Below are 14,895 nucleotides of genomic sequence, written 5' to 3' on the forward strand. Positions count from 1 at the left end.
TAATCAGCATACAGAGACGGGGAAATTGAAGACAGGAAGAGATAACGGCATTCAAACACAGGGCAAATTGGCAAAATGCTCAATGGATGCAAAAGTCCCCGCCACGCTCCTGAGTACAGTTAATCCATCGGCCAATATCCACAGGCAAACGGAATTTTTCTTTAGTTTCCCCATGCACTCTTTTTTAAGTCCAAACGCAAAGTCGAAGGAAGGGGGAGGGGGGAAAGAAAACAGGCACGAACGGCAGCATTACTCGCACCCTGTGCCTAACTTCTTTCTCTCCCTCTTCTCCCCTCTTGAACGGATCAACCGAGGCCAGAATATGGTATCACATTCGAAACACTTTTTTTGAATTAGATTCGGAGATGTCGGGACGGGAATTATGCACGAAGAGGATTAGAGAATATGGAGACGGAAGGCAGGACAGATATAAACTGTCTACTGGTAGTTGCTAGATTGGTTGTCTGGGGCTAGAGAATCAGCCGTCAGCACCACAATGCGAGACGATATTTATCATATCCGTATCCATGCGATGCTGTGTATCCAAGGCGAGCGTAGAGGAGAGACGAGTGGCGACAGCTACTTACGTTGCTGGTACACCTGGCTGCTCTGGCCGTAGGGGGAGTGTGGGTAGTTGCCGGGGTACATCTGTCCATTGCCCTGAGGATAGACCATACCACCGGCCCCGCCAGCGGCATACTGGCCAGGAACTTGACCATCAGCCGGCTGGTAGCCGATCGGAGGCAGCTGAGGACGAACGCCAGCAGGATATGAGGGAGGTTGACCGGCCTGCGATGGATCGGTGGGAGCAGCACCCTCGACCTGGCCAGCTTGAGCCTGAGCCTGAGCCTGGGCGGCGGCGGCAGCACGCTCACGCTCCTCCGCAGCCTTGCGCTGGTTCTCTTCCTCCTTCTTACGAGCCTTCCACTCCTTGCGAATCTCCTTGAACTCTGCAGTTAACGAAACGGTGGTTAGCACACGTTTTTCTGCACGGATAAATAATCTGAATAGAGGTGACCACGATGCCCATGTAAGGTTACAAGCGTGGTTTGGCGTTGTGCGAAATTAACTTCGACGCCGTTGCAAACGCTACTGCGATCCCCGCGTGCTCTAGCCACGGGTGTTGTGTAACGCGACTAAATATGCAAGAGCCGCACTAACCGTTTTGAGGCCAATTGCGACCACAACGCGCAGTAGAATCACAGCACAAATCGAGGCGGGGAGTGCGAAGGGAGAAATGAAAAAAAATAAAGAGAAGAAAAATTGACATACCTTCTGGAGTACGCTTGGCGCCGTGAGATTGCATCGTCACATGTGCATTCAAATGGTTCAATGTGCCATAGGCCTTTTCACAGCCATTCCAACCACACTTGTACATGCGCTCAATCTCTTCATAACGTCGTCGAGGCCGTTTGTGCTGCTGAGCACCGGGAATCGGGACGAACGAGTAGACCTATACAAAGCAACAACACCAGTCAGCCATCTGAAAGAAACAATCCAAGGGTGAACACTGTTATAAGCAGGCTATCAGGAAGGCAGAACCCCCCGAAGTCTGGAGACAGCCCACCCCCAACAGTGTAAATGACATGCGCGATTCTTTCGACCGTGCGCCGAAACCATTCACAAACGTACCTGGCCAGGGCGCGGCCCTGCGGTCGCAGCAGGGGAGGCAGAACCAACCGTTGTGGCAGGAGAGCTATATGGGCCCGGCAATCCATGCTGGTGCTGAGGATAACCATGCCATTCTGGACGCGCGTACATCTGGGGAGGCGGATGGCCCTGGTATTGGGTCATGTCATGGCCCTGGGGCTGATAAGGAGAATAAGGAGGGGGATAGGTAGGGCTAGAGGCCGCAATCGAGGGATCTATAGGCACGTCCGCGTCAGACTTTAAGTTCGACTGGTTGCGATGGTCATCTTGTTTCCCATCGTTCGGGGTGGTAGACGAACTTGTTGCTTGAGCCATAGCTGGCGCACCGCCGGCTTGAGTATTGGGCGCGTGGTGGTATTGAGGCTGACGGGCAAGGTAATCAGGATAGTTCGCGGGACGTGCGGCGGGGTTGGCCTGGTTCAGGCTGTAGTCCGACTGCGGCGTGTTGGACGAAATATTGGCGGATCGAACCTCGGGTTGCGTTGTATACTGCGTGGCAGGACGGACCTCAGATTGCGGCGTGTATGGCGCGGCAGCAGCAGAAGTCTGGTCTGCAGCTGGACGTTCAGAATGCGCGTCGACACACAGAGATGAAGAGTTTCAAACCTGACTGCGCGTAATCAGATGCAGGCCTGTCCATAAAATGGTCACGTCGTGCTCTGGTCTCGTGGCCCCGAAATCCCTCCAAGCAAAAAACCGCGCGTACCTGTTCAGAAGTGTAGCCAAAGGTAATGAGCTTCTGTGTTTGGAAGGACGATGCGGTTCGGATCTCGCTCTGAGAGATACAGGGAACGATGACAGTGAACCCTGTGGCGAGAGCTCAGGTCTTGCTCTTGGGACGTACTTGTGTAGAAGCTTGTTGTGACTACCGGAGAGCAGCTCTCGGTGATTTGACGCGAGTTCTTACTAAAACGGACGCGTCCTCAACTGCGACAAAAGACAGAAGAGGTGGGTGGCGAGCTTTCTTCCAGATGGATGAAGCTCGGGTGTTGACGCGGTCGACGTTCTAAAAGGCTCGGACGTCGAGTGGTTTGTTTTGCTCTTCTCTTCCTGGGGCTGTGGTCTGCGATCAGGAGAGGCTTAAACGCCTTAGTCGCTTTTTAGGGTGACCGAGAGATGCTCTGCAGTTGCAGGCGGCGGGTAGCACCAGCACGAGGAACCGGCGCGAAGGAATGGTCTGGTCTTAACGGGAATGATGGGAAGGTTTAGAAGCGACCAGGACAGGGCAAGTAAGGTGCCTGGCGAGGTTCCCAGTTTGACGGGAGTAGTGCAGAGACGATGCTTGGATCGTGGCAACGCGGTTGGTTTTGACCCTAAAAATTCGAGGGTGGGAGCGAAAAAAAAATTAAATGGCGTGGCCGACTCGACGGGTACGCTTGTTGCGGAAGGGGGAAAGAGACGTGGGTTCAGGAGGCCGCCTAAAAGTGCGTCGGACGCCAGACGCAAGAGAAGACGACGACCTTCGGCAGGAGAAACGCAACAGGACACCTCGTGGGATCCGTGGATGCAGTGGAGCGCGTGGAGCCCGTATTTTTTCACGTCTGGTTGGCAAGGAAGGTGTAGAAGGGCCGCTTCCTACTGGAAGTTCTTCCGGAATATTATTTTGTGGCCGCTGGATATGAGCGGAGCAGTATCTCTTTGCGGTGTCGAGCGTAGCGGCTTTGGCCAACGACCGGCCAACGGGACCCACTCTGATGAAATATCAAGGACCCAAGACGAGAGGCCCTGCTACTACTGTTCTTCGCCTTCGTCCCCTCGAGTGGTGGTGCTATGCTCTCTGATGGGTACACCCTGGTCCAGGTGATGAGGACCCTTCTGACAGTGCCGAATCTGATGCACGGTGGCAAAGCTGAGGCGTTCCCTTTTTTTTCCTTTATTTTGCCTTCCTGATTGCCTCTTTTCTTCTGTCCTCTCCTTACGCGAATATTCGAGAACAGAAGGGTGTATGGTGGCAATCGGGGAAAGGAAGGCGTTGCGTAGATGAGAAGGGCCCGATAACGAGAGGCTACCTGTCTCTTGGAGAGAGAGAGAGATAGATCGTTGATAGCTCCCGCAGCTCGGGACAAGACGGCGCTGGTGCGGTCGAGTCCTGTACGGAGTCTTGTCGCTCCGTTGCCAAGGTTGTAGACGCTAGCGTGAGTAGAGTTCCGGACAGTTGACAGCGTCGCAGCGCACAGAGGAGCCAGCGAGGCAGCGTTGGACCGGAGGAGCGCTTGGGAGCTGCTGAGAATGGCTTAGGGTGGCCCTAGTGATGAGGTGGGCGTAGTGCAGGCCGGGGAAGCGGTGACGGCGCGTGCAGGATTGAGGTTTGTGAACTAAAAGGTGGAGAGGCTAAGAGCAATGTTGGATGGTGATTAGGAGATGGCTTGAAAGTTTGTTAAGATGAGGATGATGAATGATACTAAAGGACTCTGCCGGGGGATGATTGGGAGGGGAGAAGGCCAGTCAGACGTGAGTGGTGGAAGGAGCAAGCGAAAAAAAAAATGGAAGGGCTGAGGCACTGAGGCACACGCGCAGTGAATGTACCGTCACAGCGACACCCGTGCCACGCTGTTTGTGCCGTGACTGTCAATGCTACCAACTCCGCCCAAGGGATTTACTGGGAATGGCAAGTACTGGTACACACCTGCCCCAGAGTTCTCCCAGAACCAAGGTCAGCTATGGTAAGTGCTGCTTACGGAGTATGTCCTGGTGGGAGAATAATAATAATATCATTATTATTATCGTGCATTGGCAGGAGATTGCCTCTTCCTCCCCTAGCCTCGGTGGATTTTTGGCGCTAGTCTGACACGTACCGCATGAATGGACAGCGTCTGCACAAGTCAGGAACGCGTGCGTGGGGAGGGTACAAAAGGGTGCTAGTCCGCGAGGGAAATAAGAAATCTGCCGGCTCTGGCAGGAACTTTACCAGGTAGATTTCCCAGAACACCGGAAGTACAGAGTACTCCTCCCGAGTCCTCCGTACTCCGTAATCAGAGACACTTCTACAAAACGCGCTAGCCGCAGCAGTACTGTCGGTAGGTACAGTACGGAGTACTACCTACGGAGTACTTCGGGTGGAAGGAATGGGGTTGCCTCTCACAGGAACATGCCAGTGACGTGGAGGATGTCGCTGTCACAAAAATCAGGCTGGCACTGAAGGCTTATAATAATAAGCTTTTTTTTAATTTTTCAGACGCGTTGTGGCTTCATCACTCGCCACAATACGGAGTAAACAGTATCAACAGGAGATCTCGGTTGTACTGTTGTACTTGGTACGGTACTTTTTCGCTGAAAGATGCAGTGGAGATGGCGATGGGAACTAAGATAGCGTAGGAGAACCTTGGAAGGGAACTAGGACTAGCAAGGGAATGGCGTGTGGGGATTGGAGGCTGCTCTGCTGGGCTGGGCTGGGCAGCTGGAGCGCAATCTTCTGGGCCTTCAAATTATTGGAAGGGAAATCGACGGCACGCGGTAACTAATGATGGCTTCGCAGCCAGGCCCGGATCACAGCTGGCTGCGGGAGCGCCTGCTGGGGTTCGGACCCAACGAAGGGGTTGGGAGACTTGGGAGACTTGGGAGAGGACGGGCGGCTGGCGGTCAGGTGTCAGGGATGAGGATGGCCAGTCCGTCGGTATTTGTGCACGGGATCCTCCTGCCTGTCTCTGCGCTTTCGCTCCGACAGGCAACTGCGCGCCCAGCAGGGGGTTGTTCTGCAGGGAGTAACCTGGAGGGGCGGTGGTGGGCGCGCTCAGCAATTGGCCAAAATGCGGGCATCATGGCCCTCGCCCGCCGACCGAAGTGGGGGCAGGAGGGATTTGGCGGCTCAGGGATGGCTGTGAGTTGTGGCCGTACGGTATGATTGGGTACGGTATGATTGATACGGCAGGCAGTACTCCGTACTCCGTACTCCATACCTCGAGGCTCGGAGAGCATGTCAGGAAGGTGCGAGCAGGACGGAGTTCAGAGGAGGTAACTCTAAGAGGGCAAAGTTGTAGGAGAGCGGAGAAGACAGACAGCTGGGTTCTGCTAAGATATAATGCATCTCGGAACAAACGCAACATGCCCTCATGCAATGAATCATTCAGTCGATCATGATATTAATAAGCTGATTTGGCCCCAATTCGCAGTCGACAATGGCAGTCTTCGATAGTCCATGATTGCTGACCTACTCAGCACTCCCTAATCTCTACAGTACGGTGTCTGGTGGGCCCATCGGTTTGGTACGCGGTCATGTGCACACCCCGCCGATCGGAATAATTGGACATTGCCAATGCCAGGGAGCGTGCTCTTCCATCGTTCTTTCGCAAGCATTCGGTTCTGCAGCCCAGCCAGGCGGGCCTGGCCTGATTTCTAACGTCGCATTAACATACAGAAGAGTCTCAGACAGCTGAGTGAAGCCTTTCTGTTCTGGGCAGCATGCAGCAGCACCTTCAACTCTCGAGGAGTGTTTTTAGGCCACTGATTCAGAGACATTCAATCGGAGTGGCTAACCGCTCCCGTCTCCAGGATAACATCATCCAGATCACAGCGCGACAGCTACAGTACAATGATCATTGCCGGGTACTCCGTATTGCTATAATGCCGCGCGGCCCAACTTCCCGTCCTCCCGTTTCCAGCGTCATGCATAAATAGACTCGATGGAGACCAGGCATCTCGTTTTTTTTTCCCTTGATCGGGAAAGTTTTCAGTCGTCAGAAGCGGTACTGACGTGGGGAACGCGGGTCAAATCAGACGGAGATACTGTTGGGTTCCGTGCTCTGTCAGTATTTTTCTCGGGCCACCAGTTCCGTATGTCTTATAATAATAATAATACGACTTTTACGAGAGGAAATGATAACCTCGAGATTAAAAGTGAACTCTGTGAAGACCCACATTACAAATAATACTGACATTGGCCAAGGACGTGCCGGAAGCCGCCTAGCAGCAGTTGCGAGCTGTCTGTCGCCAGTCTAATCACCCCTATCCTCAGACAGGGAGTTGATACTTCCAATCATCATCAATAATCAGCTTGGTAAATTGACAGAGGATCAGGAGCAGGATCAGGATCAGGCACGAGATCAGATGTGAAGTCTCTTTGGAAGTTGCAGAACCTAACGACTGCTATCTTCGAGATGGTAGCATTGAGATAATGCGATTACGTGGCGAAATGCGAAGGAGTTCAGCATTCTCCATTTTTGTCGCTCCCCGCTTTTCGCTCTCCTTCGATAAGCTCTGCCAGAGCAACTTGTACAGCAAGCATGTAAACTTAATGACCGTCAATCATAACATCAACCAGATGCGTCTATTGGCGTACGGATCAATTTCATGATGCAATGGTTCAGTTATGCGCACATTTCTCAAATCCAGACGCGCCAATGGCTCCCGCAACGGGCGGAGTGTGCAACCAGCAGACGTATGGAGTAGCCGAGGAATCGGAGTCGGGAAGTTCCGCCAGGAGCTGCGTCTTTTTTTTAAAAAAAAAAGCTCCCAGGTCAGTGGTACGCCAATTGTTCCCCATCTTTCACCATCGTGCTAGAACTACGGAGTATAGATTGGTATGGTCCAAAGACCTTGACAAGACTGCAATACTCCGTGGACTGGAGCCGTTGGCTGGAGTCACTTTTGTACAATATAGTGTGCGGAGTACTCCGTACTCCATACCTGAGTTACCGAAGTTATCAGTGTACCCAAAAAGGCAAAGTGACGGAACACAGATCGAAGCCTTGGGCTTGGGATTGAGCTTGTCTTCGAGTGCGGGTAGACCGTCTGGAGGCCGGCGTCGTTCCTCGGGACATGGTTAACGGGAGGCACCTGGCTAATCAACGTCCCAAATGTCTTCAGTGGACGTTAGCTGTCGTTTAGCGACCTGGCTGCCGCTAGCACAACCGCGTTCCGGTCGGCATGGTCAACCGAGTTGTCTGTGCGAGCGGCTAAGAACCGATACTCTGGCAGTGGCAGTATGGCAGCTGGCAGGAGCTGCTGGTTAGTATGACGAATTTATATTATCTCCGTACGAAGAATCCATAACCGGAAATCAACTATGTTTCCTGTCCCATCGATTCCGAGTTCTGGCCGAATTGCCGACTTCGAAAAGGCGCGCTAATCAATATAAATAATATTGAGGTAGCAAGAATCGCAGGTTACCGTTCATGGAAGAAACTGCCAATAAAACAAGACCATGGATGACATGGCCACCTTGCGGAGTTACTCTGAGGTCACTAGGTGTTCCGTGCATATTCTACGGCTGCTCTGGAGCCTACAGCGCCTAACTAAGCGGTTAGAACCGCAACTAACGCCAGTTAGGGGAAAGACACGCCGTTGAAAGTCCTCCATGATCAGTCATGTACGAGTCCATCTATGCAAGCTTTAGGCCTGAACCAAACCAACCAACCCCACAGATGCGACGCAATGCACGACCGCTAGGAGTATTAAGCATATGCACTCAAGGTTCATTTCTTTTTTTTTCTTATGCAGTGCTCCGTACCTATCATTTTTAATCTTATTATTATTTCCCGGAACCTTGCCAAGTACGGAGTACTCTGTACAGACAGGTTTTCGTAACGTCCAAACGGTGGACTTGGGCATTGTCACTGTCCCTGGTACCTGATTTCAGTTTCAGGTGTGATTGATTGGGGAACCCTGCACTGAATCAGATTGGTTCTCTCTCTCTCTCTCTTTTTTTTTAATTCGGAGGGCCATGCTTATTCCTCCATCCCTGAATTTTCCTGTTTCTTTTTTTTTTTTGAAACGGTACCTACTCTGTATGAAGTACGGATACTCCGTGCTCCGTACTCTGTGGTAGTCCCTAGTCTCTGACCCTGGTCTCTGGTCCTGGGAACTCTGTCACTGCTAATTTGATACATACTTTAACTTAGGTACGGAGTACTCCGTGATACTCTGTATTTAGGTACCTGGTAGTTACACGAGCTGATACCGGTTCCCGTTCAGCTAGGCTACCTAGGCTAGGCGCCACTGACCTCATGAAACAGACTGAAACTGAAACTGAAACTTCAGATTATATTACCTGCGTCACAAGCCTTATTTATATAAATGAAATGATTCGCTCTTACACTTACTGCCTGCGTTCGAATTAGGATTCCTACAGTATTCTTCTTCTAACGACGTAGGCTCTGTTATTCAGGAAATAAACAGTTGTACTAGAACAGCTGCTAATAAGCCTACATAGGTAGGCAACAAAATAGGTAACTCATCCGGGTTTTGAATAGAGTACCCCGTACGGAGCAGTAATAATTACTCCAGACCCCATACTCCGTAACCCCTCCGTACAGAGAGTACAGAGTACGGAGTACAGAGAGCCATCCAAAGCCAAACCGGATAAACCGTGCCGAATATTCCAATAATGAAATTATTGTTATTGTTATTATTATTATGAAACGAACCCCCTACGGAGTATTTTTTTTTTCCTGGGGGATTGTTACATGAGACACAGGTGTTGAAACTTCAAACTTGAACCCTGTACGGAGTACTCTGTACTCCCTAACTTGTGTCAGTTGATCATGATCGCGGCATCACATCAGCACTAATAATATCTCTGAATTGATGACGGTCAGACTCTTTCTTAATTTGCAGATTAAGATTAATAATGAATATCTGATCAGAGCAGGCGCACCCCCCTTCCCCAGTTCCCTGCCCCTGTCTGCCTTCCCTGCCCCCCTGCTATTAATACTACCTAATAGTGTGAAGCTTGGCACCCCTAACCTTGCCTGTCAGGCCAGGTATAATTTATTATTATTGGCAAATTGCTTTGCTGACTCAAAAAAAAAATAATAATGGTGCTAATAATACTGATGCTAATAATAATGATGATGATAGGGGGTAATAGCTGCGCTGCCTGCGCAATAATCAGCCAGAGATCGCATTCTATCTACCTACCTGGCAGGCAGGCAGCATGTGGCCCTGTATGGATAGTTAATAATATAATTATTACCTCGGGCACTGTGCTACCCAGCCCTAGGAAACAAGAGACGAGCAAACTCGTGAACTCCTGAGCAACGGGTCAGTATGAAATATAATATTATCCGGATTTTTGGATTATTAAGATTATTTAAATTGAAAGAGAATTGCAGCATGGATGTACAGTATGTACTATACAGGATGCAGCATGTAGCATGCAGCTGCAAGATAAATTATTTAATTAAAAAAAAATAATATATCAATAACATCATGCATATGCAATATTATTTAGTTAGTGACAAGATACCCTAGGACAGTCAGTTCTACTGTACTCTGTACAGAGATTACTTATGGGAGTCCTCAGTAGTACAGAGTAGATACAATTCGTAATCATTTTTTTTTCCCTTTACTGTCTCTCTAAAGCGCTGGAGATAGGTGCTAATGTAATCAAGACAAGATTTAACTAATAATAGTAATAATGTTATCATAAATATGCAAGATGAAGGAATAATTAGCTAGCAACAACATACCTAGAACATGACAGTTCTTCTGTATAGAGGTTACAGAGATTACTTACAGTCTTCTGTACGGAGTAAATGTAATTCATAATTATTGCTTTTTTTTTTCTTCATTGCTTTTTATTTCTCTCCAAAGCACTACATAGCTGGTTGGGCGTTTATGTTATCAAGACAAGATTGGATAATATATAATTTTTTTTGCTCACTCAGATAGATTAGTAGACTTGTAGTACTGTATTTCCCCCCACCAACCACCTAGCTATTCACCCATTCATTCATTATTTTATTTGTCTGCTTGCTCAACTCAACCTACTAGTAGTTCAGTTAGTTCACTGTTCATTGATCTCAGGCATAAGCGGTATGACTTCACCCCTCTCTCTTCCTTGCCCCCCAACCCCCCTTCCTTTTCACTGACCGCATGAAGATTAGGTAGGGACTCGCAACTACTCCATAGAGGCTATTACCTGATCTAATGTTACAGGGTGTGTTGACTCGCAATGTGTTGTATCAGTGTTGGTCAGACATTCTATTGGCAGATATACCAATGACTTTTTCCGCTATCGCGGAGACATCGCCAATCAGATCACAAGTTTGCAATCCCTTTTTTTTTTGGAGAGTGAGGGGGGAAGGAGTGTCCGACTGACTGACTGAGACTCGAGGACTGTGGTGCTAATGCATACATCCATGCATGCATACACCCTGGAAACTGCACACTGCACTTCGGAGAGCTTTGCCGTGTTCTAAGCCATTTCTAATTTACTGTATTGGTTCTGTCATGACAATAGGTTACTATACAGTACAGAGTACAGGGTACTCTGTACATACATACCAAATACATCTGATAATAACTGATGCTGGCCTGGTTGCTACCTTGCATCCACAATAATACATAAATCTGCTATGCACCCCATATGATTGCCAGGGTATTTACTGATTGGACGTCAGCTCTGTCTCATGCACATGGTTCTGTTCCCACGATGCATGCATGCTGCCCTTTTGAGCTGTCACAAGTCAACTGCAGCCTGCCCCATGATGGAGATTGGCTGGTGTTGCAACAAAGTTAGGTAATAATAAATGGGAAAGTGAAACAATGTACATACATGTAGTGCAGTACTATAATTGTTTTCGGAGACTGTCGAGAACCTCGATTCTTCTCCTACTCATTGCTGTAAATGAGTTGACGGTTGAGCTCAACCTTGCCAAAGACAAGCGAAGCGGGTTGGTAGCGATTTTATATCCGCTCTACGGGGTACTCCGTACATGCCGTGATGTTACCAGAGAACAAACGCTAGCAGATTCCATTGGAAACGACTAATACACCTACATGCGAGACAACAGCGCAGTCTAACAAGCAGTGTTTTTAAATCCATGTAATTACTCTAACCTGCTGGCTATTGCATACCTAATAACGTTACTCGAAGCAACAAACGAGGGTGAATGCGAGATACTCCCAAGCCCGCAAGAAGCCCAAATCGTCATGACCACGGCCTGCCACCGTCGTGATGTTCAACCGAGCTCCTCCGGTCCAAGGACGCAAAGCATCTGTTATTTGACAACCCATAAGATGGAGATGATAGCCGACGTGTTCAAGCATAACTCAGTGATGAAAAGAAAACGAATCGACAGCCAGCTGCAAAATCTAGTATCAACTGGGAAACAAACCCACAATCTCTCAAGTCCTGGAAGAACCTGTAAATGTACTGTAAACGCAATAGCAGTCTATCATGAAACCGATAAAACGCCGCCTGTGCCGGAAGAAAGAAAACGTACATCCACGTGGTGGTTCTGATGTCGCGTGGGATACGAAACGAAACATTACGTCAAAATCCCGGAGACGATCTAAACCCCGTCTAGGAAGATACGAACTTGTTTTTGCTTTTTTACCAGCGTCGGTTGGGGCCGAGGGGTGCTGCGTTCGACGCCGTGAAGCCACGAGGGCCACGGCCACGGCCGCCACCCCAGCGGTGGTCACGACCACCACCGCCGCCGCCATAGCGAGCCATTTCTGCCAGGCGCGGATCGATCTGCTGCTTAGCCTCGCTGAGGATGGTGACCAAGTCACGAGCCTGCTTAGCATCTGCAAGTGGAGGTTGTCAGCAGTTGTCATCTCTCTCAAAAAGAAAGGAAAATTCGGATACTTACTGTCAGTAGTGAAGAAGGTGATCGCAGTGCCCTTGGCCCCAGCGCGGCCAGTTCGACCAATCCGGTGAACATAATCCTCCGAATTGTTCGGATAGTCATAGTTCAACACATGAGTGATGTCGCGAACATCTTCAAGAAAAGTTTATAGGTTAGCAAACAGAGCAACAGTTGTCAAGCAACGTGGCCTTGGCCCTTTCTCAGTCGCGTGAGACTTGATGCATCACTCTCTTGGACATTCTTCATCAAATATCCTTTCTGTGGCAAGTCCATGGGCTGGCAATAATCGCGGTCCGGGAGCAACCTTGGAAATGCAGCTTTGAACAAGTTCAAATAAGACTTCCCACGGCTCTACCTGTCAAAGTTCCAGAGGTAGAGCAGGAGAATCATACAAGCAACATCGGCTACACTGCACTGTGAGTCCAAGGTCCTCCTGGCATGAGAACCATGAAGCAGACCCGAGAAAGCCTGGACAGGTCCTGCGTACCAACATGTTTTAAGAGAGCAAGGCATCGTGCCATTTGTCACACGACGTCAATACGGGTTAGGGACTCAAGAATGGGAGGGGGACGGGGGGGATAAGGGAAGGGGGAATCGCATGTCATCATACCGATACCACGGGAAGCCACATCGGTGGCAACCATGATTGGGCTTTTTCCAGTTTTGAACTCGTTCAAAACCCAATCTCGTTCATTCTGTTGTTTGTCACCATGGATAGCTGGAAAAATGTGGTTAGTATGGAAACAAGAAGAGAATGTAGGCGCAATAGAACATACACAATGCCGGCCATCCATCCTGGCGGAGGAAGCGCGTAATGTCATCGGCGACACGTTTGGTGCCAGTGAAGATGAGAATCTTGTTGTTACGGTTTTCCATGATCTTCTCCAGGTGCTTGATCATCCTGTCACGCTTCTCGAATTCCGAGACAACCTCAACGATTTGCGTGATCCTGTGGTTAGCCGACAGATCCATGGATCCGATGTTGACCTGGATGTAGTCATGCAAGAAATCCTGTGCGAGCTGACGGACCTCCTTGGGCCAAGTAGCGGACCACATGCAGGTCTGCCTGTCAGGACGGATCTGAGACACGATCTTACGAATCTGGGGTTCGAAACCCATGTCGAGCATCCGGTCAGCTTCGTCCAGGACGAGGTAGGTAACACGGCGAAGATTGGTCTTCCCAGCTTCCAGCATATCAATCAAACGACCTGGGGTGGCGATGCACACTTCGACACCACGGGCGAGGTCACGGATCTGGGGACCCTTGGGGACACCACCGTACACGCAAGTGTTTCGAATACGAGATGACCGTCCGAACTTGCTGATTTCGGTCTGAATCTGGACCGCCAGCTCACGGGTGGGAGCCAGGATGAGGACGATAGGACCATCGCCAGGGGCGAGAAGAGGCTGGGCATTAATGTGGACAATGGCCGGAAGACAGTAGGTCAGGGTCTTGCCAGATCCCGTTTCGGCAATTCCTACAACGTCGCGTCCCGAGAGCGCCATGGGCCAGCCCTGAGATTGGATGGCGGTAGGACGCTCGAATCCCTGAGCTTTGATCTCCGACAGGACGTATTGCGGGAAGCCAGCCTCTTCAAAGGTCTCGACCGGTCGAGGAACGTTTCTTCCTTGCACGGTCATCTGATGCTCCCGACGGAACTTCTCGACATCGGCACTAGAGCGGTTGGTCACATTGGGATGTTCCTTGTAGAAGGATTTCTCGAATTTGGGCAAGGTGGAGAGGTCTGATGAAGCTAACGTTAGCAACGAAAACAGCTGGTGACGGTATTTTCAGAAGATTGAACTCACCCCAATCCTGAGCCTTCAAACCGGCACCGAGGTTGGACATCCTGTCACCACCCCCATAACCTCCACCGTAGCCTCCGCCATGACCACTGCCGTAACCGTTGGAGCCTCCATGATAGCCATTCGAGTAGCCGCCACCGTGGTGACCCCTGATGATGGTATGTTAGCATTTGTTCCCGAAAGAAAGGGGGATAGACAAGCTAGATTCCCGGGCGGGGCGATGCGAATCATGGCGAAGCGACAGCCAGCCAGTAGAAGCCTTGCTGTGCGGTCAAATCCATCGCCTGGACCAGCACCGTGTCACCCCGAGGGGGAAGTGAAACATCGCTGAGAAGAATAAAAAAAATCAGCGCATACCTGTAGCCACCTCCGTGAGAATCGCGAGAGTCGCGAGAGCTGTAGCCGCCGTGGCCACCGTGGCCGTGGCTGCCGTGATACGCCATGATGTGGTTATTTCAGTAGTGACCACCCCGAAAAGAGACGGAGTAACGACCAAGAAAAACACAAGGAGTGTGGGAGGGAAGAAGGAAACAGAGAGCCTCTATCTGATCCTAACCACGTCCACCAGCGGAATACGAGAGATGAAGGAAGAAAGAGAGGAGAGGCGACGGTGGGAAGGAGGACGAGGCGCAGAAAAGCGGACGGTGAAGGGAAGAAAAAACGGAGTGAAGGCAGGCAGGAAGGAGCCAGGCGGCAAACAACTACTTAAAGTAAGTTGGTTCCCTTCCTGGTAGAAAATTTTTTCCAGAACGGTTTAGCGGGCGGGAAAACTTAGCGGTGGCCACCGGCTTACCGCCGAGCTGCGAATAATAGTAATTCCCAAACTTTGGAACCGAACTTTTTATCTGCATTCACTGGCTTCAATTTCGAATATTTAATAATATTATTATTGCTAGTGGGTTGATAA

The 14,895-nt window shown here is 50.1% G+C and overlaps 4 protein-coding genes across 4 annotated transcripts; 2 read left to right on the plus strand and 2 right to left on the minus strand.

Moving 5' to 3' along the window:
* Window positions 1-438: 438 nt before the first annotated feature.
* On the minus strand, window positions 439-2,290 carry VTN77DRAFT_1808 (uncharacterized protein; the record flags this gene model as incomplete). Its single annotated transcript, XM_069417580.1, has 6 exons — window positions 439-470; window positions 588-950; window positions 1,273-1,453; window positions 1,633-1,865; window positions 1,950-2,201; window positions 2,257-2,290. The coding sequence occupies 6 exons, from the start codon at window positions 2,288-2,290 to the stop codon at window positions 439-441; spliced, it is 1,095 nt and encodes a 364-aa protein (XP_069279913.1).
* A 552-nt stretch (window positions 2,291-2,842) lies between these two features.
* Window positions 2,843-3,454, plus strand: VTN77DRAFT_1809 (uncharacterized protein; the record flags this gene model as incomplete). The annotated part of the gene is made up of 1 exon (XM_069417581.1): window positions 2,843-3,454. One exon carries the CDS (start codon window positions 2,843-2,845, stop codon window positions 3,452-3,454), a length of 612 nt encoding a protein of 203 aa, XP_069279914.1.
* A 1,659-nt stretch (window positions 3,455-5,113) lies between these two features.
* VTN77DRAFT_1810 (uncharacterized protein) lies at window positions 5,114-6,553 on the plus strand (the record flags this gene model as incomplete). Its single annotated transcript, XM_069417583.1, has 2 exons — window positions 5,114-5,467; window positions 6,533-6,553. 2 exons carry the CDS (start codon window positions 5,114-5,116, stop codon window positions 6,551-6,553), a joined length of 375 nt encoding a protein of 124 aa, XP_069279915.1.
* A 5,370-nt stretch (window positions 6,554-11,923) lies between these two features.
* On the minus strand, window positions 11,924-14,431 carry VTN77DRAFT_1811 (uncharacterized protein; the record flags this gene model as incomplete). Its single annotated transcript, XM_069417584.1, has 6 exons — window positions 11,924-12,120; window positions 12,186-12,314; window positions 12,793-12,900; window positions 12,959-13,927; window positions 13,992-14,137; window positions 14,346-14,431. 6 exons carry the CDS (start codon window positions 14,429-14,431, stop codon window positions 11,924-11,926), a joined length of 1,635 nt encoding a protein of 544 aa, XP_069279916.1.
* Between the last annotated feature and the right edge of the window lie 464 nt (window positions 14,432-14,895).

Source organism: Rasamsonia byssochlamydoides (genome assembly GCF_041956645.1).
Source record: "Rasamsonia byssochlamydoides strain NRRL 3658 unplaced genomic scaffold VTN77scaffold_14, whole genome shotgun sequence".
Taxonomy (NCBI): Eukaryota; Fungi; Ascomycota; class Eurotiomycetes; order Eurotiales; family Trichocomaceae; genus Rasamsonia; species Rasamsonia byssochlamydoides.